A 27,596-nucleotide genomic window follows, 5' to 3' on the forward strand; every position below is an offset into this window, starting at 1 on the left:
ACTCTCTCAGCCTCAGAAGATGGCAATGGCAAACCTCCTCTGAACAAATCTTGCCAAGAAAACCCCATGATAGGGTCCCCTTAGGGTCGCCATAAGTCAGAAACGACTTGAAGGCACACGACAACAGCAAACCTTCCAACTGTATCTTTTTGATGCTAAGCCTAAGCATCTTTTTTACTTTGGGGATTTCAGTGACAATGCATTTCCAGTATTGCTTTATTTGCATAATTGTGTGTGATCCTCATTTGTGCAATTACTTGCCATTTCCGCTTCATTTGCAGGATGCTTTAAATGCACTTTAATCTCTCTTTAATGTCAATTTCCAGGGAATTCCCCGGAATCAGAGGAATTGAATTTCTTTCTTTCCAGGGATTTTGACTGAATATTCCGGTAAAGATTGGGCAATTCCGAGGATTTTGGTAAAACATTCCAGGGAGTATCTTCAAGGCTTGTTGGCAACACTGCTCTTACCATCTTAACTAAGAACGGAAACAACAAAATGCAGGTATCTTCCTAACAATTTTTCCAATTTTCCTCCTCTTTGGTTTGTCATATCCTGCCTGATGAAGAAGCCAATGGAGCTTTGAAAGCTTGCAACGAGTATATTGTGCGTTTTGGCTGGCCAATAAAGGTATCACTGTTTGGTGGAATTTTGATCTTAAACAAACATTCTCATCCTGTGGTAGAGTATATTGTTGTAGAAAAGGAACTAGGAAACAGTAACGCAAGGTTTTAACGCAAAGGATTTTAATGACACAGGTTGCGTCCCTTATCCAGAATTCCAAAATAATCCAAAAAACAAAACTTTTTCATAGATGGCTAAAATAGTGACACTTTTGCTTTCTGATGGTTTAAGGTACGCAAACTTTGTTTAATGCACAAAATTATTAAAAATATTGTTTAAAATATAAAATTACCATCAGGCTATGTTGATAAGGTATATATGAAACATATATGAATACATGAACTTTTGTTTAGACTTGCATCCCATCTCCAAGATATCTCATCATGTACATATATGCAAATATAAGAATTCCAAAACAAAAATCTGAGTGCAAAACACTTCTGGTCCTAAGTGTTTTAAATAAGGGAGAGTTAAACTATATTTGTTCTGTATTATTTGTAGCCAAAGAGAGAAGGCTTAAAGAAATTATTCTCCCCTGCTAAGTATTTTAATTAGGGAAAATTCTTCAATGCAAATGTCTTCTCTTCACAGATTCTTCAGTAGCCCTTCTGTAAGGAATGCTCCATCCTTCATTGGCTTTCTTCCAATCTTGCGTTCAGTATTTTATCCTCAAAGGCAGCCTGGTCTCTATTTGTGTTCAACACAACTGTAAAAATCTATCATGGAGATTGTTGAGTTAAAGCAATGGTTCCCAAACTTTTCTATGCCTCACGCCACTAGGAAATGGTTAATGTTTGCACCCCCTACAAAAGTATTATCACATTTGATGATCAGGTCTAATTTCTAATTTTTTATCTACATACAATACTGGGAGTGAACAAATTACTTATTTAAAAAAGCTTTTACTCCATGCATGAAACGCAAATCTAAATTGAATAGATTCTAATTTATTCAGAAAAAATGAGTGATTTGTGACTCATCACTGATGGGCAGAAGCCAATCTTTATTGCAGCCCCTGGGGATATGGGTACCTCAAGCTGGGAACCCCTAATCCAAAGTTTTCATGGACCAAGGTCTCTGTCCACTGAAAATGGGACAGCCTCTACTTCTTGTCCAGAGTTCTTTATAATATGGTTGTACTCATCTTCATGTTCTTCCATAAACAACTGATAATTGTGTAAACACACGAAGTCTTTAGTCTGATACAGAATTTTGTTTTGTTTCATAATTAATCTAAATTAATAACCATGTTTGGCTATTGGCAGTACAGATGTTACTTTGAATCACTATTGTAGGATCCTAGCTTTATTATCTGTCTGGGAACTGCTGGTTTAGCTGGCATTACAGGACTTCTGACGAAGGATTTTGCAAGATCTATTTTCTTTGTTTTTTGTGATCCTATTCTAGGATTTTCATCTATGTATTTGAATCAACAGCAGGGAAGTCACTTTGAAATATTTGTTCTGTATCCCCACAAACTGGGTTGAAATATATTAAATCTTGACAAACATTTTGCCAGCCCTTTGATTCAGCATTTCTTGGGGGTAATTCTATTTCTTGGAATTAATCACATTCAGAAACTGTTTTAGCTATCATGGCATTTAAGGTTAGCTATGATATCATTTGTTCAATCTCCTTAATGTTCTTGTTTTTCAGGACCAGTCAATGGCTCCATTATTGCAGTGTGGCAACTCCACCCTCAGTTTTAATGGAAGCTTATTTTACAGGTCCTCCATGGGAGCCACAAATACAAGGAGGTATAGAAAATCACTTCTGAGTATTCCTTGTTTAAGAAAGCTCTATTAAAATTCATGGAGTCACTATCCTAAGTCATTACGTTACCTGAACGCACATGTACACACACACAGCACTGAAAATATGTTTGGGATAGGGATCAGGACCTGGATAGCTGCTGTAAAACCTAACTAACTTCTGGAGGACTTGAGGAAAGAACTGTGGCAGTGTGAACCTGCAATAATAGAGCCACTGGCTGATGTTGTTATCTACCCCTAAAAAAACTTAAGTGTGAATCATTGAGACTTTTAAGTTGACTTCTCATGTAAAGACTGGTTGGAAAAAAGAAAGTTAAGAATCTTTTATTAGTGTTCCTACCAATGACAATTTGGGAAATACATGATGCTGCAGGCTTTTCCTCCCATCCAATTGCTGCTTTGTTGGTATTAGCAAGGAAACCCACTTGCTTGTATTTTTCAACTGTTTTTGTACTGCTAGGTCTTCAAAAAATTATCATATTGGTTTGAAAGTACCCTGAAGTAAAGTAATGTGTGCTACTGAAGTAAGGAAAGATTTATGGCTGAAATATATAAGCAGATTTCAGACCATTTTGTTTTCTGCTAGAAACCAAAAATCCATCAACTGGAGCCTGATGCAAAAAAGAAAAGAAGAGAATCAAACTATTTGTTGAAACTATTGAATAATGATGCATTTATTTTTAATAAATACAAGCCAGCTCAAGCTTTAAAATCTGGAGGGGAAGGTTTTGTTGTCTCCCCCTCCCCACTTCTCTAAGGTGTTTTTTGGTGAGGACACGAGAGGGGCTGCTCTCAGACTGTGGAATAGCTCTAAACAAAAGCTTAACAATGTTAAAAAACAAACAATCTACAACTCTCAATTTTGCCTCCCTCCAAAATATCACCAAACTCACACTGGCTTGTAAATGGAATTTCCCAGGTGATCAGTCATTTGAAACCATTTGTGCAAGAGTATGTTACTAATGCACAAGCAAACTCAAGTGTGCTTTTGGGAAGGGAAAGACAGCAAACACTGTAGTAAGTTGAAAATATGTTTACCTGGAATTTGATCTTAAGTATTAAAAACAGAACAGTTTCAATTATCTTATTCTGGCATAATATCTTGTCAGTTTGAGATACAGATAGATAGATAAAGATTCTGTTATTTTCTAGAGAAATTCTAATGATCACATTTAAAGCTTAACATTAAAATTGTAACATTAAAAAGTTCAGATATCATGTCTGTTCACCCTGGAGAGCTCTGTACTGCTGCTGCAATGGAACCTTTGAAAGTCACAATAAAATTATATTTAAATGGAAACAGACATTTGGGAAGAAAAATGGATTCTCAGAAATAACTGGGTGCATGAAAGGTTTCAGTTCTGGAGGTAAATGACCAACATGGATGTGCCTAATGGATTAAAGTGAGGATGTTAATGTTTTCTCTTTTTATCAAAATAGGCTACCACTAGTAGCTTCAAAGGAAGTTATAAAGTGCAGCCCTCTAGATGATCTTGGACTGCAGTTCCTATTACCCCTGGCCAGTTTAACCAGTTCTGAGGAATGTTGGCAGGTGTAATTCAACATCACTGCGAGAGGGAATATACCTTGTTCATCCCATTCTTAATTTCCCCTAACAAGAAAAAAAAAAGATTTTCATAGCATCACATGAAGAGACCACTGAACAGCTTCTTGCTAAGAACAAATTCCCTTCTCATTTGAGGGTAAAATAAAGATACAAATCCAAGTTACTAATCTTGTATTCCCAAATCTCTATTTCAGATGTTGTCATTTTACTATTTGCCAAAGCCCCGATTGAACTCAATAGCCTGGAGCAGTTTTTCCTTGAGCTTCTCAATTGTTGAATAAGGTGGCAGCAGTAGAAGATGAAAACAGATCTGGGATTCGGGGATGTGATCTTCTGAAAGGGAGTGATGAGAGTGAATTGTTATCTTCAAGAAATCCATCCCCATCACAGGGACCCGGTCAGTTCCTACAACAAATACTAGATGGCAAGAGAAAAGGATTAGTTAGCTTTTGAGCAGAGGCAGAAAATATTCAGACAATCCAGAAACATGCGTAAGACTCTTTACCCGTGGATATAACATAAATTATTATGTTATAATAATAATTATTATTTTCTCACATCCCACCTTTCTCCCAATATAGGGACTCAAGGTGGTGACATGATGAAGTACCAATATAAGGACTCAAGGTGGGACATGATGAAGTACCTAAAGTACCTCTGCATCTTTAGTTTCTTTTAAGAAACAATTAAAAACGCATCTATTCCAGTTGGCTTTTTCACTTTAGGTAATAGTGTTTTTTCTCTGCTCCTTGCCCTCTGTTTTTCGACCCCGGATTAGTGCAATATATTGTCTTTTTCTTGCCCCTAGTGAATTGTGATTTGTATAGATTCCCATTCCTACCCCTAGTAATGATGTTTTTAAACTTTTTATATTGTGATGTTTTACTTGTATTTTATTGTTTCTTGTCTTGTAAGCCGCCTTGATCATGTAATTGGAAAGGCGGGATATAAATAAAATTATTATTATTATTATTATTATTATTATTATTATTAAGTACCTAAATTGGTGGAGTCAATTCTAGGGGTCCTTCCTTTTCCTCTGATCTGCACAGTTGTGAATGTACTACAGAGATGAGGTTTTCATGACAGTTTGGGTGCACATGGAAGGATTTCAAATTCACTATAACCTTGGTGCCCCTCAAAACTTTGTTTCTTGTAGTGGACATAATGTCTACAGAAGAATATATCCATGTAGGACACCATATAAAAACTATTATTTCCAGCAAACAATATGGACATCTCAGCTTAAGAGAGGATGCGTAGAGTCTTGAGAGATTGATGTTCAAATCCCCACTTCAGCTCTGAAGCTTACAGAACCTGTCACACTGGGCAAAGTTAAATTTCACAATCCTTTTGGGGGGAAGAATAAAACAAACTTAATAGCCCATTTTCTTGGAGTAAATAAGAACTTAAGTGGTTTCCAGTTCCAGAAAAAAATTCTATACACTTAAGTACAGCTTGGAAGAGTTATTGTTTTGGACTACAACACCATAATTCTGGGAGTTACATCCAAACAAGAAACTTTTCCAGTCTCTAGCCAAATAAATATTAGTACTTTCAGATGCTCCATGTTTTGCTGGTTGTAGCTCTGCCCTTCTAAGCATTACTGAAATTCAAGGCTTCAATTAAGGCAGCAGGACTTTATTGATTGATTGATTGGTGTTTCTTGGGAATCCCGAGGTTATGCTGCAGGATTGTAAGTGTTCTCCACTGTGAAAGAAATCCACTAGTTCATTCTAAAGAGAGAGACCTAATCGTTTGGAAAATGACTTTTGGATGGGATACTTACACAAGAAACCTTTTTTCTCAGCCAAAGGCAGTTCATGAAAAACCTTCCAGAACATTTTTATGGTAGGGTGTGCTGGACTGTATATCCCCCAATATATAGCATTCTTTAAATCAAAACAAACAAAAGACTTAAATCAGACAAATGAAAAGACAAGGGAACCTCAGAAGAGAGATTGTGATAATACCATAAAGTACTCATAGGAAACCTCAGAGCTTGATAACCTAAATTGTTGTGCTACAAGTCCTCAGCCACAATGGCCATACTGGATGGGGGATTCTGTGAACTACACTCCAAAAAAGTAACATTGCCAAACTCTGGGAAACCTGCCCTTGGAGACCTTCAGTATGTATGGCTTGACACCCAAGCCCTCAAATCCCCACCACCAGGTAGCTGAGCAGGATAGTTATGAGAAAAAGTGCACAGGAATTACACTCTCCACCCAATGTAAAAATATGATCTCTCCAGCTAACCAAACAGCTGCCTGGCTGTTTCAGTCTGGCTAGTCAGTTCAATTCAGCAAAAGGGGGATGGCATACAGGGTGAACAGTTGTACTTGATATGCTTTCTTGCCAAATAACATCATGTTCCAGCCTGCATGTCAAACAGCAGTTTGTCCATTCTAGTGGGAGATTATTGCAGCAGACAAAGGAAAGCATCTAGCATCAGTTTCCTCCTTTTGTGTTTTTCCCCAGCTAAATCTCATACACATGTACACATGCTGTCCAGTTGACTGGCAGTATGAAAAGGGCTAATATAAACAGGATAGTGTGGGGAAAAGGAATTAGTGACAGTTATCAGCTGAGGATAGCCAGAAAGACAAATAAGTGCTAGAATAGATCAAGCCTGAGCATTCACTGGAAGCCAAGATGACTAAATTGAGGCTGGCCACATCTTGAGAAGGCATGATTCCTCTTTAACTGCTATAGCTCCATCTTACGGATTCTAGGGGTTTATGGTTTGGTTGGTGAGGCACCGTGACAAGGGATGCACAGTAGCTTAGCAGTTAAGATGCTGACTCTGATAGTTGCAAGATAGGCAGGTCAGCAGTTTGAGGGCCCAAGCCCCGCATGAGGGGGTGAGCTCCCATCACTAGTCCCAGCTTCTGCCGACCTAGCAGTTTGAAAGCATGTAAAAAGTGCAGGTAGATAAATAGGTACCACTTAGGTGGGAAGGTAAGAGCACTCTAAGCAATCATGTTGCATGACCATGGGATCGTCTTTAACAATGCTGGCTTCCATGGCTTAGCAACAGAGATGAGAACACATATACCCCTATAGTCTAACACAACTAGACAATGTTGTCAAGGGAAAACCTTTACCTTTGAGGCATAGAATTCTTCACTTTAGAATTCTAAATATCTTTCCCTTAACTACAAATATCAGGATTCCACAGGATGTTGCCACGGCAGTTAAAGAAAAAGCATACCACTGTAACTGTGTTGTGTGAAAGGCCCAAACAAATATAAATTCTCAAACCAACATCTCCCAAAGTAATTTAAATCATATCTCCCTGCATGCTAATGTTGCTCTTAACTGTCCTCGACTCATGGCAACCCCATGAATGAAACACCTCTTTAACTCTACAAAATGTACAAACATACAACCACATCCACCATTACATTCAGCAAAAACCATAATGTGCAAGTAGCTATCAGTCATTAAGGTTGCTCAACAAGATACAGTCAAGAAATTCACTTTTCCCATCACCAACCTTTTCGTACAAGTCCCAGTCGTAATTGGCATTTCCACATACGGCTTCCATCAACTCTTGAGCTTCAAAAAGGTCCACTATCTTATTGTCAAGGACTTTGTAAAACCCTCTCTTGAATTCTCCAAAAACTTCATTCACAGATTTGTTGAAAATGTAATCCACATACTTGCTGACGAAATCCTTCCTTTGAAAATAAATATGTGGAAATTATTAGTTTGCTCCCAAGATACAAAGAATGCCACAGCTCTGTTGTTTTTTTTTAAAAAACAACAACAAAAAAGTCTCTCTTCTTAAATGCAAGCTGCTAGTTTTATAAATTTATTAAGACTAGAATTCAGGCCTCATTAATCCAAACCAGGTAGTTTATCAACTACCTCATATAGTTTAGCTTAGATTGCTTTACATTTGCTTATTGGTATAATACATTTCCTTTCTCAAAAAATAAATAAATTAACACTCTTAGAACTACAGAGCATATGTCATAATATTCAGTGACCTCAAACATTTGGACAAGTGAAAGTGGATAGTGAAAAACTGTTTTGACTAAAATAAGAGGAGACCCAAAAATATGAACAGGAGACTGGACTGTTTGAATCCTCATTAGACATGCATAATCTCTCTCCAGCCCCGTTTTCCCTTTTTCATGTGTCACAATTGATTTCAGATCAGTCTCTCCTACCTGGTCCCTTTCAGTTGGGACCTCAACTTCCATAATTGCCACCAAGCACAGTTGTAATCCACCCACAGCCCCGAGATTGGAATTGATGCAAACGTACAAAAATAATAAATCATCATTACATACTTGTTTCTATTGTTCACAGCAATGTTACTGCCATTTGGAATTAGGTCCACCTTCACTCTGTCCCAGTATATCTGGAAAAAAATGTTTTACAGAGAAGAAACTAAAAACAGGGCCACTAAAATTAATTTACAGATACGGGTTTGGTACTGAAAACTCACAATAACCATCTCAAGAAGGCTTAAATTTATAGAGAATTTGATAACAACAGTCATTAGCTAAAGATACAGCCTTGAAAAACTTTTCAATCTAGGGCTACTTGGGCAGGTAAGCCTTTTGGGATTTTTGCTTTGAAATGCTAAATGCAACAAACAATCTTCTATCAAGCCCAACCAATGGTCCATCTAGCCAAAGACTGACAATCCTGCACAGTAGCAGAATGCTAGGATCTTGGAGAGATGTCTTTTCAGATATCTACAGTCCAAACTTCCAAAATGTCCCTCCCATTTAGACAGTAAGAATAGCATCCATGAAACTATGACATGTCCTTTTTTGTTTTTTAAGGAAGACTTCCTCTCTTACTTTACCCCCTTTCAGGCTGTTATTGTGCCATGAATGACTAATAACCTTCTTTTCTGGCTAAGGGGAGACTCTACTTAGCACACCATGGCCTAGTGAGACTCATACAGTTTGTTTATTTATTTGATTTATACCCTACTTTTCTCCCTAATGGAAATTAAAGCTGCTTACAATATAGAGTAAAATAGAGAAAGGCCTTCTCTATTGTGCCATCCATGAATAGTCTCCTTGTTGAGATCAGGAAAGCTCCCAGTGCTGAACATTTCTGTTGTCAGCCAAAGGCCAGTCTGCTTTCTTAGTCATTATCATGATTGTTAACATCATCAATTATGGTCCTTTTAATGAACTAATAATTTTAGCAGTTGTATTTGTTTTTCTTGTAAAACACCTTTCCTGCAATCAAGTCCTGCATTGGCACCTCACTAGTGTCAATGCAATAAATAACTATAGGTCATGCCTTTCTAGTTGTGGCATTCCATTGTTGAAATGGTCTCTCAGAGCAACTCATCTTCTGCTGACTTATGTCTTCCGTGCCATGCAAATATCTTCCCAACATTTTGTGAACTTTCAGTCTCATTCACTCTAGTTTTATGTGGCTTAAGGATCTAATTCTGTTTCTTAACTTAAAAAGGTTATCAGGTATCAGGCAAACATTTTGGAAATACTCACAGAGAAATACAACTGAAGGTTTTCTTCAATGTCGTCATGTTCATAGTCAAGGACGTTTTGTAAACTCCTGGTTAACAAATGGAAAATGATTGCAACATATATGAGACAGTATCACTCAAATATAAACCAGTATCACAAAGGTAGAGTGTAATGGGCCAACAGGATCTTGGGATGTTGACAGTATATCTGGACATACAACCAATCAAGTACAGTACATGCCCAAACCTTACATGTCCAGGCTAATTACACCTAACTGTAAGGGGATTGTTGGATTTAGAAGATGGTAAAACTCTCACTGAGAGATTGTGGTCCTAGCTGTTTTGAAGCAGACAGTAGTGTGACCTCTCCTTAAAAACTTTCCCTAAACCACAAAGGTCTTAAGATCTATAGGCCAGTCCCTAACATTCCCCTTCTGGGCAAAATACTGTAATAAAAGGGCTTGCCAATAAACTTCACTAGAGCCACAAGTGGCCTTTGCAGCTTGGAGTGTTCCAATGGCCTTATTCAAAGATATAGCTGTGTTAGTCTGTGGAATCAGTATATAGAGAGATTTTGTAGCACCTTTGAGACTAACTGAAAGAAAGAAGTTGGAAGCATGAGCTCTTGTAGACTTAAGTCTACGAAAGCTCATGCTGGCAACTTCTTTCTTTCAGCCAGTGACCTTAGGCTAAGATGGTAGAATTTTTCTTAACCCTCCATTGTCCAAGGGGAAAAAATAAAAGGGCAATCCCAATTCAAAAGAACAATGTCTGTGGGATACATTTATGCACATAAATGGGAAAAGCTAAGACAAGGGAAGCACATCACAAGAGGAGCAGAGAACCGAGGGTTGCTTGCATGCAGGCCTGGGTTGCACTTTGCCCACCCCAGTCAAGATAGAAACAGTTAGCCTATTCAATTGAGAGTCCAAGGCATTTACCTCCCAAGGACAGGGTCCAATTCTTTTAAGTCATCAAGGGAGGGGTTCTTGTCAAGCAGTTTTTTAAAGGCAGCAAGTGGAAAAGGCACATAGGCAATAACTCTGTTGTACATGGAGAGACCACAGAGAATCCCAAAAAGGAAATATTTATTTTTCTCCACTGAAGTCTGCAAGAGAAAAAAAGACAAAACAATGGTTGGGGGTATTAGGAGACTTAAAGCTACCCCGATCTATGGTTCCTTTGGCCTTGAAAATGAATCTTGCCTCATCTCTACTCAGTTCAGCTATGATAAAAGAAACTCATAAAGGTAAAATTAGGGAGAATGCTTTCTTCTGAATCCTGTATTCCAGTAACTGCCTTTAGCAAGTGTTTTAAGAGCTTTACCAGATATGACATGCATGGGGATGGGAATTTTAACACTCTCCTTCCTTGCCATGATCTCAGTGAAAAAATCCTAAGCTGCTACTAGCCCCGAAAAATGCCCTCCATAGCTACATATAAACCATATGCAGATACAGCTAGTAATGACATGTTTAGTAAAATCTGCCCCAATTTACTTAACTATGGTCCATTTTCTGTTCTGCTCTTAAGGGTGGAGGGCAGGAAGCCACAGCTTGCTGCTGCTGGCAAGCTATTGTCTGAGGCACCCAATGAATGCTTTGCTCTTGACCAGAAGTGGGAAAGACATGCTTCAAAAGTGAGGCAAGTAGTAATGGTTGACAATTTGAATACCCCAGAAGTTTGTTTGAACTGGGTCTCAGTCATTGAAGCTTACCCTGGTAGGAAACCACATTGGAGAACTGTCGTGAGTGTACATAAACATTCCATAGTCTGGATGCACCATCTCCTCAAACAAATGAGAGAAGAAGTCCAGAAGAATAGGTCCAGTTTTATATTCAGCCATCTCTCCTTTAAATTCAACCTGTAAAAAAATAAATAAAAGTGTTCTGATCCCACAGAAAGAGGCGAAATCTTGGTTTCCTAGTGGCTTAAAAAGTGCCTATGTGTAGGGGAGGATTTCAGATTACTTACTCTCCATGCAAAGACAGACAGACTGAGAGACAGTTTGGGGGGAAAGCTATAGTACTGCCATCCTTGATGTTTTGAATTGGCGACTATGGGTAACGAAGAGTCAAAATTCTGTAATATATTTGTCTCTGTGCAAAAATACAAGCCCTTCCTCTAAAAACTTGTAACATTATATCATGTATATAGTTCTATTTGTAAACCAAGTTATGAAACTTTACCACAAAAACTAATTTGTTCTATTTATCCTGATGACCTTAGGTTTTTTTACATACTTCCTTTCATCTCAAATTCCCATGTGTTCTCTTCCTTTTCCACTCCAAACTTCAATCCTCTTTACTATCACCTAACCATTCTTTCTTCTCTAACCTTCTTTATCTCAATTACTAGTTTTAACTTCTAAACTACATACTTAGACCTTCCATTCTTTTCCTGAACCTATCTACATACCTTAAATCTTCCTACTCATCACCTTCCTTTTCACTTTCTCCTACCTTGTACTTGACATACTTAAACCTTTCTTTCATTATCTTCTTATTACCTTCCTGTTTTCCATCTGTTTGTTCCTCCATCTCCTCCCTTTTCACATACATTCAAATCTACATTCTTAGGATTTCCAATCTTTTCCTGTTTAATACCTTTATAACATCAGTCTTCCTACTCATTTCTACTCATTACCTTCCTTCTCACTTTCAAAAGGATGAAAAAAGTTGTGAACTATTTTAAGGACTGTGTATGTTTGATACAGGGCTATTTATTTATTTATTTATTTTGTTTTTATCCCGCCTTTCTCCCAAAATGGGACCCAAGGCGGTGAACATATATAAACATAAGTTAAAATTGTACAATTAAAATCATAAAAATATAAAAATTACAAATATAAAATTGTTAAAACATACAGAGTTAAAATTCAAAAGTCCAAGTCCAACCCTCTCATCTCCCAATAAACCAAGCCTGCCAGATCTCAAAAGGCCTGTTTAAACAAAAGTGTCTTTGCCTGCCTACGAAAGGCCAGCAGTGAGGGGGCCAGCCTAGTCTCCCATGGAAGGGAGTTCCACAGGGAAGGAGCAGCCACTGAGAAGGCTCTCTCTCAGGTCCTCACCATGTGAGCCTGGAATGGTGGTGGCACCGAGAGAAAGCCTTCTCCTGAAGATCTTAGGGCTCTAGGTGGTTCATATGGGTAGATACAGTCTTTCAAATAGTCTGGACCTAAGCCGTGTAGGGCTTTATAGGTCATAACCAGCACATTGAATTGTGCTTGGAAATGAACCGGTAGCCAGTGAAGCTGTTTCAATACAGGAGTTATATGCTCCCTGTAACGGGGCTAGGCCTGCTATGAGGCAAGTGGAGCAGTCAACTCAGGCAGCAGGCACAGGATGGAGGCAGGTTCCCAGCAATTCCAGCTGAGCTCTCCAAATATCCTCTCATACTGAAATACAAAAGATCTGTGTGCCATACAGATTATCCTAAACCCCAATCTTAACTGGTCTCAGGTTCAACATGCTGTGCAGAACCATTGGGCTCATCTGTACTACAGAAATAATCCCGTTTGACACCACTTTAACTTCCCTGGTTCAATGCTATGGAATTCTGGGAAGTGTAGTTTGTTGTGGCACCAGAGCTCTGACAGAGAAGGCTAAATGTCTTGCAAAACTGCAATGTCTTGAAAAACATCCAAAGGCACAGCTGCCCCAGCTCCCTGCTGCTGAAGGGGGCAGTACTACGGCCATCAGAAGGTCAATTTAGGGTCCTGTACGGCAGCTGGGCATGGGGAAAAGCACCCTTTCTCACTTGCCCAGTGGCCGTGCCAGTCCCTCCAGGTACCACCCCCCACTAGGCGACATGACCCTCTGGGGTGGCATTCAGTTCGGTCTGCATTCCCCCCCCCCCATGATGCCACTGGGCCTTTTTGCTACTAAGTGTATCTATATACATACTGTATGTATACATGCCTTTAATTTATATTCCACCTTTGTCCTTGCACAGGACCCAAGATAGCATACAGATAATTGTCCTAATTTTTAAGACAGTCCTATTGCACAATATGACCAGGTTTTCAGCAACTTACAAACAATTGCTTCTTTAGACAGATGTCCTCCACACGAGTCAGTTGGTGCAAAGTGTCTTCGATAAGATTATCTCGTTTCACCCTTAAACAAAAAACAGGCAGTTGGGGGAGTTCACGGCTTCCCAGCTGTCGGTTCCGCATAATTTCTTGATGGGCACCAATTTTTATGAACTAGAAAAAAACAAGTGGAGAAATTTCCAGAGGGATAGGTGAATTAGTTTTTAAGGTACAAGAGGAATATTCACCGCTCTTGCTATAATACACTAAGAAGATTATGAGTTTTCATGGACTATAAACCCACCTTCAGAGCCTGAAAACTTAGTTTTCTGAATAACAACTTCCAGAATTCCTTTTGTGTTTGTATCTACTTTTTATTAATACAGCCGGCCCTTCCCTTACATGGGGATTCGTTCCACCACCACCCCACATAAAGAAAATACCACATATGCTTGAGTCCCATTGAAAACAATGGGGCTTGTGCACATGGCATGGCGTATGCGCCATTGCTTATCTGGCACGTGGCTTCAGTGTAAGCTGAAAGCCACGTATGGTGTGTCTATGTATGACACGGGTGCATTCCACAACAGTTTTACAGATTTTTTTAAAACTCCCATAAGAAGAAAAAACATTCACCCTTAAATATTACCTCCACCGTGTATATATATATGTCTTTATATGTTGGTTATCTCTCTCTCTCTCAGACACACACACACACACACACACACACAAATATATACACAGAGACATAAATACACTCTCAATCTGGAAGGAAATCTACCTCAACATCATTTTAAAGTGATCAGAGAGCCTTACATTTAAGCTACTATCATTCCTTTAGAAAAACTGCTATGAATTACAGTATCTCCCTGATACTTAACAGTAATGGCCAAGCATAGTTCTCACAGGGAGAAATTCTGCACATTGTCATTTTGCACAGAAAACAGCATTTTTTGCACAGGAAATAGCACTGAAAATGCAGTTTCCCCATATACACACACATTTATACATGTGAAATTAGCACAAAATATGTCTGGAACTACAAATACCGTAGTCTGTGAAAACCTCAGTTTTTAAGGACTTTCTTGCAGAACAATAAAACTACTAAAATTACTAATTGCATCCTTTGGGAATGAAATTAGGTAAGAATTGTATTGTGGTCAAGGGACAGATCTTAACTAGCATGCTATGGTGGTTTCAGCACTGGACTATGGCTATGGGAAACCAAGGTTCAAATCCTCGCTCAGTCATGGAACCCACTAGGGAATGACCATGGGTATCTCAGCTCAGAGGAGGGCAAAAGCAAATCTTCTCTGAACAAATCTCCCCCCCCCCCAAAAAAAAAGATAGGTTTGCCTTAATGTCTTATGAATCAGGAACAACTTATTATTCTTGGGTTGGGGGCAGAAAGGCAAGGATACAACAAGAGAACTTGGGCTGTCGAGCTACCAAATAACTGTGTATGGACCTTTTAATATTTGAAAGGATGCCATATTGATGATGGAGCAAGCTTGTTTTCTGCTGTGCCAGGGACTAGGACACAGAGCAATGGATGCAAACTACAGGAAAAGAGATTCCACCTTAACATTAGGAAGAACTTCCTGACAGTAAGAGCTGTTTGACAGTGGAACACACTCCTTTGGAAAGTAGTGGAATCTCCTTCTTTGAAGGTTTTTTAAAAGAGTCTGGATAGCCATCTGTTGGGGGTGCTTTGATTCTGAGTTCTTGCATGGCATGGGATTGGACTTGATGGCCCTTGAGGTCTCTTCCAACTCTATAATTCTATGACCTTAATAGAATAAATCAATGGCATAAAATAAAATTATTATCAATGTTTTTGACACAATAAAGACTAACCTAAGAACAATTACTGTACCTGTTATATTTTGTTCTCAGATCTAGAAATTACTTACGGATGTTGTAAAATTAATTAGCATAAGCATACATAGATAACCTGAAACTGAAGGCCATAAAGCTACATTCTTAATGAACAAGCTTAGATGAAAACCCCTGAAAGAGGGAACAGTTAATAAGTCTGTGTATTTACTTATAAGAAAGTGAATATTTATATAAGATAGTATCTTGGAGGTGATAATATTCCCAAAGGAGTTCTCTCAGGCTACTGATACCTTTTTCTTGCAATGTTCCACTTGACTCAATCTAACCAGTGCCAGGATGACAATAATATGCAGCTATGGTCCATGAGGTAAACTGACTTTATTAGGCAGCTGCTGCACTATCACAACAGCTTCCAACAAAACAAACTGAGGTCCAAAACACACTGCAGAAATCATCCAGTCTGAGACTGCTTTAACTGCCCTGGATCAATGCTAAGGAAACTTGGGAATTGTAGATTATTGTGGCACCAAAGCTCTCTGACAGAGAAGCTTAAATGTCTCACAAAACTACAATTCCCACAACCCCCTACCATTGAACAGGGGCAGCTAAAGGACTCAAACTGGATTATTTCTGGAGCATGATTTGGACCCCAGTCAGCAGAATGTTTAAGTTGCAATGACAGATATACACTCACTCCCATCAAGTATTGGTAGTTTATTACTTTAAATTTCCATCCAGCAGTTGTAGTTCAATATTAGACTAAACAAACTGTGACCCCAACAAGACAACTAGCCTGGGAACAGCAAGGAGTTTTGTAGTGTTCCCCTTAGTTGTTGATTGTGCCTAAACTTTGACATTATGATGTTGAAATATCTACGGATAATGAATTTGACAGTGTTATTAATAAAAAGCTAATTCCTATAACAAACTTATTCATAACAGCGAATATTAACAATTTTTGTTAAGCAACATAATGTGGATTATTTTATATTTTGTGTTATAGAAGTACCTCAAATTCCCTGTGGCCTTAATTCAAGCACTGTTCTTTTAAGGAGGGAAGCAATTCCCACATTGAAGACAAGAGTCACCGATCCGTAATTAAGGGAGGATGAAAAGTACCAAACTATAGGCAGACATTTAAATTCTTGAACTTGTGTGTTTTATGGCCGAAAAATACAAGTGTGGATTTTAAAACAAAAGACATGGTGTTCACCAGAAAAGATTATAAGATCTTGGGAATCATACCGGATCCTGGTGATCCCCCATTGAGTAAATACAAGACGCAAGCAAAGATTACTCAATACTTTGATAATAAAACAGATTCTACATTCCCACATGGTCTCGATGAAAAATTAAATCTCAGATGCTTTCTGTAAGGTCCTCTAACCAGACCATCTCACTTCTTGGACTATTAAACTCTTTTGAGTTAGTAGACCAAACACAGTGTTACAAGGATGCCTTTGTGGTTGTTAAGTATGCAACTAATTGTTAATATATGTTATTATATGAATTGGTTTGTTATAAGAATTACCTTTTTATTAATAATTAAGGTTCACACACACTTAACTGGCAGCTTCACAGCCCAAGTGTTGTTGTTCTCCAGTTATCTTGAGGTGGGTTCTGGTGTTTTCTCTTTTAGAAAAAAATAGTTGCTAATTTGCTTCTTATCCAAAGTGCAGTCTGAGTATCCTTATTTCAAAAGGGCAAAAAGGATGCTGGACCCTCCAGCAGAGTTGTGGATGCCTTCCCCAGGCTCCATCCTCAACCCTAGAACATTTATCCCTAACTGAGGATGATGAGGTCTGTAGTCCAGAACACCTGGAAAGCGTCAAACTGGTTGAAGACTTCTCTGAATGACCTACAATAGGTCACCCAGAGACTGGCAAATCTGCAAATTAACCTGAAAGTCATGTAAAAATGTCAGTGCATTTTTTGTCCACCCCATTCTATATCTTACTCCTTACATCCTGCTCTGCAACAGCATGCATGGCAAATATGTTCATCTTGGTCAACAGATTGTAGACGAAAGGGAAGCAACAAAGAGAAACAGGACACTTTTCCGCATTCTGTAGAGAGAGTGGAAACAGTGTACATAGAGTTTTTAAAGATAATAATTCAAATGGATTGCGAGCTAGTGTGGTACAGTGCCATGAGTGTTGGACTAGGACTGTGGGAGACCAGGGATTCAAATCCCCACCTAGCCACAAAAACCCTGGATGACCCTGGGAAAGTGATACTCTCTCAGCCTCAGAGGAAAACAATGACCCTCTGAAACAATCTTGCCATGAAAATCCTGTGGTGGGGTTGCCATACGTTAAGAGTCTTCTTAACTTACTTAAAAACAACAACATTCAAATGGAAGACCTTTGCAGCTTATCTTTATCCCACTGACATTCACCATGCATTAAGACATTTCTGTATTTTCTTTCCTTGTTAAAGAAAACATGCTTGTCACTCAGCTTCCATTGCTAAATATCTTCAGCAACCTGGTCCCTGTGCTACCCCAAAGCTGGTTCCACCAATGCAAACTATTGTTGTTGTGTGGCTTCAAATAATTTCTGATTTATAGCCATTCTAAGGTAAACCTATAACTGGATTTTCTTAGCAGAATTTGTGCAGAGGGGGTTTGCCTTCTTTTGAAGCTAAGTGTGACTTGCCCAAGATCATCCAATAGGTTTCTATGGTCAAACAGAGATTTGAACCCCGATCTCCCAGTCCAATGTTCAAACCACTACATCATGAAGACACTAACTGTAGATTAATTAATAAAGAGTAGTATGATGTTGTTATGTGGGAGAATGCATTAGGTAGTGAGAGAAAGTAAAATGAGTTGTTAAACAGGAAAAAATATATATGTCTAAGGTCAATGATCACACTACACCAGGGGCTTCCAACCTTCAGTCCTCCAGATGTTTTGGACTTCAGCTTCCATAATTCCTGACTGTTAGCCAAATTGGCTGGGGCTTTTGGGAGATCAAAGGTTAGGAATCACTGCACTACACTGTTATAGAGATATTATACCACTTTAAATGCTATGGCTGCCTCCTGTGGAATTCTGGGAATTACAGTTGACTGGGGCCTAAATTCTCTGGCTGAGCATTCTAAATGCCCTTCCATAAATTGCAAATCCCAGAATCCCCCAGGAACAGTCATAGTAGATAGGAGCCCTGGCGGTGCAGTGGTTAAATGCCAGTACTGCAGCCACAATGTTGTGAATTTGATCCTGTAGGGTTGACTCAACCTTCCATCCTTTTGTAGGTTGGTAAAATGTTAAGTGCTATTGTTATTGCAGTTAAAGTAGAATAATAGTGCTATAACAATGTAGTGTGATATTGTCCTAAATTCAAAAACAATTGGTTGGATCAAACCTTAATCATACTAAGAGCAGCAACATTAAAATCACTGGGATGTAAGTTAATCAAGATTAATTTAAATCCAATTCATTTCAATGGATCTATCCATACAACTAAGTCTAGACTCAACCCCCAACAAAACAGGCCAGATCAAAGCATCATGTATATGACGTTTCTTACAAAAAAACTAGTCATTTCATCCATCTAACCTAGAAGTGAGCAACTGCTCACCACTAAGATATTGTTGGACTGCAGATCCCATCAATCCACTCCTTGCCAATACTGCCAATGGTGAAAGATGTTGGGAGTTACAGTCCAACAACATCTGGAAAGCCACAAGTCACATGTGCCTTGTCCAATCTCCCATCATCAGCTCTCCAAAATCTCATGGAGACATCTTTTCAACTCCTGCTGCATAAGTTTTCATATAGCTATAAAGCATATATGTTATGGAAAGCAAACCACACATAGAATCTGCAAAAGCAACTGTATTTCTGAATGTTATTAATTTTGTACAAAATACTTGAGCTCAACTACCCTCGTTTCATGTTAAGTCTGGAGGGGAAAAAATACTTACTGGGTAATTAGGCCGTACATGCCATCTTATTAAGTCGTCCAAGATATTAATTGTTTGTTGGATTCCATCTATGTAGAAGTTGCTCACCTGGAGCTTGTAGTTAGCCCTCTTGTTTACCTTGAAAGGCAACAAATATTTGTGTTCAAATACATGTACTTCACAAAGTGCTGAACCTCAATGAACTCTAATGAGTTATCAGGCACACTTACCTTGTACAATTTTTTAAGTAGTCTAAGGAGTGGAATAACTTCCTGGCAGTCAGGGTAGGCATAGTAATGGGATAGCTGTGATTTCACAGCTTTGCTAAGCAACTGAACTATTCGGTCGAAAAATGAGGCTGGCAACAAGGACCAATATTTTTCTGAAAGAAGAAAAAATATTATTTTTCTCCTAAGAAGCCATGAAGGTGTGTCCACTGATAACAATATTCAACCTGAATTCTGACGCAATGACTCCAAGAACATCCTCACCATCTCAGACCCATTTAGAGGCCAACTTGAGTCTGAATCTAAATCTTGATTTAGCTGTCCTGATCTTTATGCATCCCACTGTTTATCATTAGAAAACAGCAGGTGGTTGTATTGTTATTTCTGTCAGAGTTGGAAAAAATGTGCAGGGACAGTTAACCTAATAAGGGGCTGCAGAGAGTTTTGTGCAAAAGCAGGCTTTACAGTGTGGGGCTTCCAAAAAAAAGCCACCAGGTTTGGGGTTTTTTGTGTTTAGTAAGCAACTGTAAGAGAAATGACAGCTGGCATGAATTGGTTCTAGATACAGAATCTGTTCAAATCCAAAGCGGGTCCCAAAAATCACACCTGGAAGGTTTTAAAAGCATAATGTAATTTTCAAATTAAAAAGACTGTGCCTTTATTAATCGTTTCCTTTTCCTAGTAAAATACAGTTGCAGACAAGTCACTAAATTCAAGAATATCTCACAATATACAGTAATGCATATGAGTACACAAGGGAAAACACAAAATAAAATATTCTGCCATTTAAATAACAACTCTAACAGTGGAGTTGTGAGTTGTAGATTACTTGTAACAACAAACTTAACAAGACTTGCTCCTCAAGCAAGGGTAGCAAAGGATATTTGAATACTTGGGGGAGGAGGATGAGAAAGGGATCTTTTGAGTTTCCAAAAACCTTGATAAGAATCCTCCTCGAGCCTCTTTTCAGATGTTTTGGGAAATGGGTTCCAAAAACACTAACATTTCATAGTTCTGTGAGGAGCCTATGCACACAATCATATTTGACAACTGCAGGAGTAGGATAAGCATCACATAAATCACATCAACTGTGAGGTTTTCTATCAGCACACTGACTATGACAGCTGCCCGTTCCTGATATCAGCTCTGAAGTGCAGACATAATCATTCTTGATGTCCCAGACAAGTTGGCTAATTTTCTATGTTCAGGGTTGATCAAGGCTTACCTAGAATGTCTGAAGACCGCTCGCTTAAGTTAAGAACAGCTTTTGCAAAAGGCAAAGCCAAAGACTGTATTTTCTGGGCTTCAAGTGCTACAAAACACTCAGGCAGCAGTAGAAAGACAGAAAAAGCTTCTTGGTGAGGAGAATTCAGTGGAAGGGCAGGAATCAGGCGGTTCAGAGAGAAAGAAATCTACGGCCAGTTTGGAAAACAACATATTTAGCTGAGCATGAACACAGTATAAACACATATGTATGATTTTTTTTTCAACTGGATGTCAAGCACCTCAAGTCCTTTACTGAGGGAAAAGCAAGATATACTTTTAAAAAAAAAATTAAAGGGTTTTTTTTGGACTCTAACTCTCAGAATCCACACCGGTCACATAGGCTGGGTGATTCTTGGAGTTATGGTCCATAATTAAACTTTTCCAAAGTCTAGAGTCAATGTAAAGTCGAAGGCTTTCATGGCCGGCATCCATAGTTTTTTGTGGTTTTTTTCAGGCTATGTGGCCATGTTCTAGCAGAGTTTCTTTCTGACGTTTCGTCAGCATCTGTGGCTGGCATCTGAAGATGCCAGCCACAGATGCTGGCGAAACGTCAGAAAGAAACTCTGCCTAGAACATGGCCACATAGCCTGAAAAAACCACAAAAAACTCTAGTGTCAATGTATGACTTTGCATTGCATGACATACCTCACACTTTTTAGTGACACATTCAATCAATTCCCATCTAGGGACTGAGCAGCTGTAGATTCATAGCTATAAAATCTACTTAGGACAATTCAATTTTTCCTCACCCCTTAATTTGTGTACTAACAGGCCTGATGAAAAGTTCCAGAAAGCCTGATAATTTATGTTTTGGAGAAATTTTAGTTGCTTCTAATAATGATGTTTCTCAGCTGTGAATTCCCCCCCCCCCCCCCTTTCATGGACAGTTACTTTTGTTTCTGCATCTGAAACCACTATGTTGTTTTAGTATCTGATTATGCAGGACTCTGAAAGGCATGGAGGGTTTTATGCATGCTGCAATACAACTATCTTGGCAATAGCCCTAAAATTACATTAAGACAAATGGGGAAAATATTTTTATTGGTTAAAAACAATTAAACAATACTGTATTTTCTGTACTTTTAAAAGTAATTCTGGGATTGTTAACTGGTTGGTATAAAGCACACTTCTACTCATCATCCTCCAACACACTTTCCTTGTTACCTCAACATTCATGACGGGGAATAAGGCAGCAACACAAGCCAGCACATGAACGATGTGCCCCAACCCTGCACCTATAAGAGTAACTGCAAAGTTATAGTCACACTGTAAAAGGACTGCATTTATCACTTGTTAAGCCATAATTGTAATATAATATACAGTGGGCTCCTGGTATCTGCTGGGTTTAGGTTCCAAGATACGCTGTGGATACAAAAATCCTTGAATTCTCAAGTCCCATTAAATACAATGGCATAGTAACAAACAAACAAGCTTCATTTATATACCACTTCATACCGCCTAAGCAGTGTCTAAGCGGTTTACAACAGTAAGCTAGCAAAATAGTGCCCCTTATATAAAATGGCAAAAGCAAGGCTTGCTTTTTAGAATTTATGTTTTTTTTAATTGTTTTCAAGCCATGGATGCTTGAATCTATGGATAAAAAAATCCATGGATATGGAGGGCTGACTGTAGTTAAACCCTTATTGGGGAAAGGGACTGATTGGGATAACTAGTTATTCATAACTAATATTTTATGTCTTCTCAGCTCTTCAACACACTACTACACCAAGTAAAAAGAGAGAAACAGTTGCTAACGGGAAGAGAAGCCTCTCTTACCCTGCCAGCAATCCAGTCCTTTGTTGTAAGCTTCTCGAGTATTTCTCTTGCTTTTTGCAGATCTACTGCTATTTCACAACCACTTTTAAAAAGACACCTAGAAAGAAAGAAAACAGAAATACCCTCCTAACATTTCATGAGGGGATGCTTTAGGTCTGCATAAGCTCTTCTATATATTTCTCCTCCCCCCCCCCTTTTTTTTTTTTGTACCATACAAAGCATGCTACTTACCCTTGCTTTAAAAAGCTTGCTGTTAAACAGGGAGAAGAGGAAAATATTGTTTCTATTTCCCTATTGAAAAGAAAAAAAAGAAAAAGGACAGGCATCATAACACAGCATCATGCTTGCAATGTGGACATGGGAGGCTTCCTCCGGAAGTATACATCATTTTTTCAGGGGGAGTTGTTGTTTTAAAAATTAAAAAGACATGTACAAAAAAACCCACTTCCTTTGTCATTATTGTTTTATAATTTATGGTGGAAAAAATGGGACTAGATCAGCACAACCTCCTTCATTCTGGTGCAGCTGGTTGGGAGATCATGGGAATTGAAGTCAAATAATTCTGGAGATCACAAGGTCAGGAAAGCTGAGTTTAGCAACACAGTCCAATGTTTACCTGGAAGTCCTATTGTATCCAGTCTAGTTGACTAATTTTCTTAGCACTGTGGTATAAATTTCACCTACCTAGATGCAAACAGACATTCATTTATCAACACTGGAGTAGAACTGGGAGAATATTTGTCTCTTATAGAAGATGATGAGTTAATTTATTTATTTATTATATTTATTTGTATCCCACTCTTTTCCCAGGACTAGGTCTAGTTAACATCCCATCTGTATTCTACTCAGTTTAAAGAGTGAACTATTCATCTTAAGCAGGGAAGGTTTTTAATATAGATGTATGTTTGATCTGTTTTTAACTTTTGTATGATTTTTAAAATCAGATTTATAGTGTGTTACTGTGGTATTTTTTAATTAAATTTTTATTAAGTTTTATTACAAACACAGAAAGATAATAAAAATAACAAAACCAATACTTCTCGATAAAATAAAATAAATTTAACAGGGTGGTGTTTTTTTTAAAGGTTCACATGGCATATTGTACTGGGTGACAAACAGCATACAGAAGTATCAGAGCTGTTGGTTTTCTACTTTTAATGCATAAATCACCCAGACAAAAACAATTGTGGCTTTAAGGTAGGTCTGCTGGAACTTTTGGCCCTCTAGATATTTTGAACTCCCACAATCCTTCATTACTGACTATGCAGGAGAAGAGAGTATAAACTCCAACCTTTTTGCCTTCTGCCACAATTCACTTTCTGAAGTTGCTGACAGCCAGATGTCCATTTGTGCCTCTTCCAGCTGGCTAACCCGTGGCAAGGCTTCCATAGTGGTTTCTTTCCCATATGCAGAATGCTTTGAAAAGAAAAAAAGCTGTATTAAGAACTTTCAACTTATCATAGAGCCAATCGTTTTTAACAGGAGTGGGAACCATCCAGGCCTCAAGGTATTGTCAGACTCCTGAGATCTTCCAGACGTCCTTTCACACAACCCAGTTATAGCATTATGATTCCACTTTAACTGTCATGGCTGCATCCTATGGAATCCTGGGGCTTGTAGTTTGGGGAGGCACTAGTGCTCTCTGGCCGAGAAGTCTACATAGACTTCCCTGGACTACATATCCCAAGGTTGGGATGAAGCCATGCCAGTTAAAATGGAATCACAGAGCTGTAACGTTGTGTAGCATGAAAGTGTACCAGGACAGGTAATTCACCAATTTTGGGGCCTTGGAAAAGAGTAATCCAGAGAAAGCAGAAGAGGTAAAGGGCCATAAAGACAGTACTACCGACCCTGATGTGTATGCCCCAAGGGAGCTCATTAGCTCAACAAGGAGAGGTTGTGATCAGTGACATTCTCTGGGACATCATCTTGAGAACATCCCTGCTACTTGTACATAAAGTCCAAATGAAGGGTCACTGTAATTGTAGGAGTAATTATTATTACTTGTGAGAGGAAAAGAAATTTGAACAAGGGAATACAGTATTCACTGGTGTATCTGAAAATGTACAAAATAGAGGATAGGTGATGCATAACTGGAAAGCAGCATGTGTGAAAATGATCTAGGGACCACAAGCTAAACATGAGTGGACACTGTGATGCAGCAAGCACAAAAACTAATGCATGGCAGAAGAGAAGGCGGCTGTGGACAAATCACTACTGAGCAAAATTTGAAAGTGTTGCCCTTTTTTTACTACAAAGCCCAGAATTTCCAGCAACCACAGCCACTAGAAATTAACAGTCCAAAACCTAAATCCAACCTGTAGCCCCAGCTGAGTATTAATCTATGGAGCCTGGTCTAGGTGGGATGAACAATTGAATTTTATCCTCCGAAACACATTTTCTAAGCTCTCCTGTTGCATCAGTTCATTCCAGGATACAATCTGTAAGGTGGATTATTGGTTAGACCTGTACTCCCAGCCACACTACTAAAGCAGCTCTTCACTAAAATAAACAGCATGTGCTACATAAATGTGTTTTGAAGGTAACAGAGTTAAAAGAGAAATGAACAATCTACCTGAGTGTGAAACACTGTGGCAAAGTTGACATATGTTCCAGCAAAAATCTGTTTTACCTGGACACCCAACAAATCTGCAATGACATGAAAGCAGGTCATTCCTAAATTCTCAATCCACAGTAACTATGATGTATACCATTTTTCCTGTCTTCTTTCAGTGCAACTTTAGAGATAGTTTTGAGATGTCCAGTAAGAAGTTCCATGTAATATTTTTTCCACATTCTACTCCTCCACTATTTTTGTAAAGTAACATCCGGTATAGCTTTATTATTTCCTTCTGTTGACAAACATGTACTTTATATAAAATGAAATAGAATTCTGTGCCTAAGCACATCCTTAATTCGAGATCAAGAAAAACAGAATACTAAGTAAATTATATGAACTGAAGTGTGAACAATTTCATAAATAATTTTATTCATGTTACAGAATTATGAATATTTTCAAATATTGGCTTGATGCTGAACATCTTATTGAGCTTCCTGTCTCGTTTCTGAGACAAGACACAAATACATCAAACATTTTTTCATGGCCATTATGTTATTTTGTATTTGCACTTTGAAAAGAGGTACCAGTTGGAGAAACGAGAGCACTGATGTTCAGACACCCTCTCTCATCCTGCTTGCTGTGAGATGTTCCACTTCCATCTCTCTCCAAAGGTCCACGACCAAAAGATAAAAGCTTACCAGAAGCAGAGATGAACACAAGAGTGTGATAGCTGTTGAAATAAGGGGAAGGGGATATTGTAAGTTTGTTAGCTGGAGCCCTCTATTCACTGTATTGTAGAGGTGGGGAAAACCTCCATGTGTTTTGGATTACACCTCCCACCAATCAGCATGATTAGTGGAAAGAGATGATGGTACTCATACTCCCTAGCAACTAGTATTGAGAGGTACAGTGTCTCTAGTACTGGAAGAAATGTGCATCCTTCATGACTCGCAGCTGTAGATATGCTTAGTTCAGTTCATCTTTATTACGGTCATAGACCAGCACAATTGATAAGCTTATTTTCCATGAAGTAACTCAGTCCCCCTTTCTAAGATGATGCCATCACTACACCTTGTAGTAGCAAATTTCCCAGTTTGGCAATAGCCCACTTATCAACTAATGTTCCTGATGTATGTTTGCTAATAGCATCTTTTTGGATGCTACCAGAGCTTGACACAATGGACTGTGCTACATCTAAACTGGTTCTTACGTTAAGTTACTCAAGCCTGACAGGAATAAAACTACTGCTAGTGGCACCTCATCCAAAATGATGGGTGGAGCCATCCCCTGTTCAATCCATGAGCCATCTATGGCTGTGACACACACCTTCCACATGCCAGATGTGAAACTGGACCATCGATCCATTCAACTTTCTGAGGACCGGTCTTCAGGCTCGAAGAACTACTGCGTCCCAACTGTCCAGCGCTGTCATCTCCAAATGTGAACACATTGCCATCCTATTTAGAGTTTTAGAAAACCAAAGTTTAAACTGTTAAGCTGTTATTGCTTTTGTTAACAATTTCTATCCTTTAATTTATCCTTTCTTTCTTGCAGTAACACCATAATGTTCAAATGCCAACAACCAGAAACATGTTCACATTCAGACATGCCAAGATACAACTGCAAAAAACTCTACAAACCAGCAACTCTGGATGAAATTTATTGGGTTACTTGGGAACTGTTGTTAGGATAAAAACGGTGCAGGGACACCTTGAGCTTCTTGAAAAAATGGTAGGGTATAAATGCAAAGTTGGATAAAGTTATTTCTTTGGCTCAGAACTCCTAGAATCTCCCAATAACTGGGGAATTTGGGAAGTTTTAATCCAAAAAGGTAAACTTACTGAGTTCTCTATGAATTAATTGAAGAAACAATTAATAAATATCTATGGCAAGGGACATCAGAGGTTGTTGAACATAACCCTTAGAAGCATAGCCAGTGGTGAGGGATTCTGGGAACTGTACTACAGCAACATCTGAGACTCATAAGATGGGAACCTCTGTTCTATGGCAAAACCAACCCAGACAGTTCTAACTGCTCAGTCTAGTTGTTTCATTTCAAACGTCGCTTCATGGCTCATACCTATAGATAAAAATCAGCAGGGTCCAATTACTCCAATCCAGCTAGGAAAATCTGCAGGCTTTCAAACGCAGAGCCAGTGCATCTCTGTCTTGTGATATTCACAAGGAAAATGTTATGGGTCAAGTCTTGAATCATCCAGCTGCCTAAACCTTCTCCCACAATACCAACAGTTGCAGGCAAAAAGTGGCACTAGTATGAGGGCTCTTTTTTTGTTTATTATGCTAATCCACATGGCAAGTTGCTTCCCACCTGCTGAAGGCAGGGATGTAGCCGGGGGGGGGGGGGGGGTCCGGGGGGTCCAGACCCACTTTCTGTTAGCTACAATGAATGGTGTGCGCCACAATGAATGCCGCGTCCAAGCCCCATTATAATGGTGGCACTTAGTCTAGACCCCCTCTTCTCAAAATATTGGCTACGTCCCTGCTGAAGGGAGCTATCCCCATGTGTGAAAGCATTTGCTGTGAGGACTGTTAACATT

The 27,596-nt window shown here is 38.8% G+C and overlaps 1 protein-coding gene across 2 annotated transcripts in view; it reads right to left on the reverse strand.

The window, feature by feature from the left end:
- Nucleotides 1-730: 730 nt before the first annotated feature.
- LOC149313152 (putative E3 ISG15--protein ligase HERC6) overlaps nucleotides 731-27,596 on the reverse strand; it is a 37,503-nt gene continuing 10,637 nt past the window's right edge. The window contains exons 6-23 of one of the 2 annotated variants that reach the window (XM_089526136.1): nucleotides 26,365-26,495; nucleotides 25,737-25,768; nucleotides 25,054-25,127; nucleotides 23,770-23,894; nucleotides 22,710-22,769; nucleotides 22,479-22,575; nucleotides 20,662-20,848; nucleotides 19,440-19,591; nucleotides 19,231-19,347; nucleotides 17,265-17,366; nucleotides 13,465-13,635; nucleotides 11,146-11,292; nucleotides 10,370-10,536; nucleotides 9,451-9,517; nucleotides 8,266-8,336; nucleotides 7,464-7,647; nucleotides 5,754-5,856; nucleotides 731-4,381 (exon numbers count right to left, since the gene is read on the reverse strand). In XM_089526136.1, the coding sequence (XP_089382262.1) occupies nucleotides 4,173-4,381; nucleotides 5,754-5,856; nucleotides 7,464-7,647; nucleotides 8,266-8,336; nucleotides 9,451-9,517; nucleotides 10,370-10,536; nucleotides 11,146-11,292; nucleotides 13,465-13,635; nucleotides 17,265-17,366; nucleotides 19,231-19,347; nucleotides 19,440-19,591; nucleotides 20,662-20,848; nucleotides 22,479-22,575; nucleotides 22,710-22,769; nucleotides 23,770-23,894; nucleotides 25,054-25,127; nucleotides 25,737-25,768; nucleotides 26,365-26,495 (2,196 nt within the window). In that variant the 3' untranslated portion in view covers nucleotides 731-4,172. Of the gene's footprint in view, nucleotides 4,382-5,753; nucleotides 5,857-7,463; nucleotides 7,648-8,265; nucleotides 8,337-9,450; nucleotides 9,518-10,369; nucleotides 10,537-11,145; nucleotides 11,293-13,464; nucleotides 13,636-17,264; nucleotides 17,367-19,230; nucleotides 19,348-19,439; nucleotides 19,592-20,661; nucleotides 20,849-22,478; nucleotides 22,576-22,709; nucleotides 22,770-23,769; nucleotides 23,895-25,053; nucleotides 25,128-25,622; nucleotides 25,769-26,364; nucleotides 26,496-27,596 lie in introns of both variants that reach the window. The other variant, XM_089526135.1, reaches the window with a different exon arrangement.

Source organism: Sceloporus occidentalis, unplaced genomic scaffold (assembly GCF_023333645.1).
Source record: "Sceloporus occidentalis isolate IW3139 unplaced genomic scaffold, rSceOcc1.0.p SCAF_5, whole genome shotgun sequence".
Classification (NCBI taxonomy): Eukaryota; Metazoa; Chordata; class Lepidosauria; order Squamata; family Phrynosomatidae; genus Sceloporus; species Sceloporus occidentalis.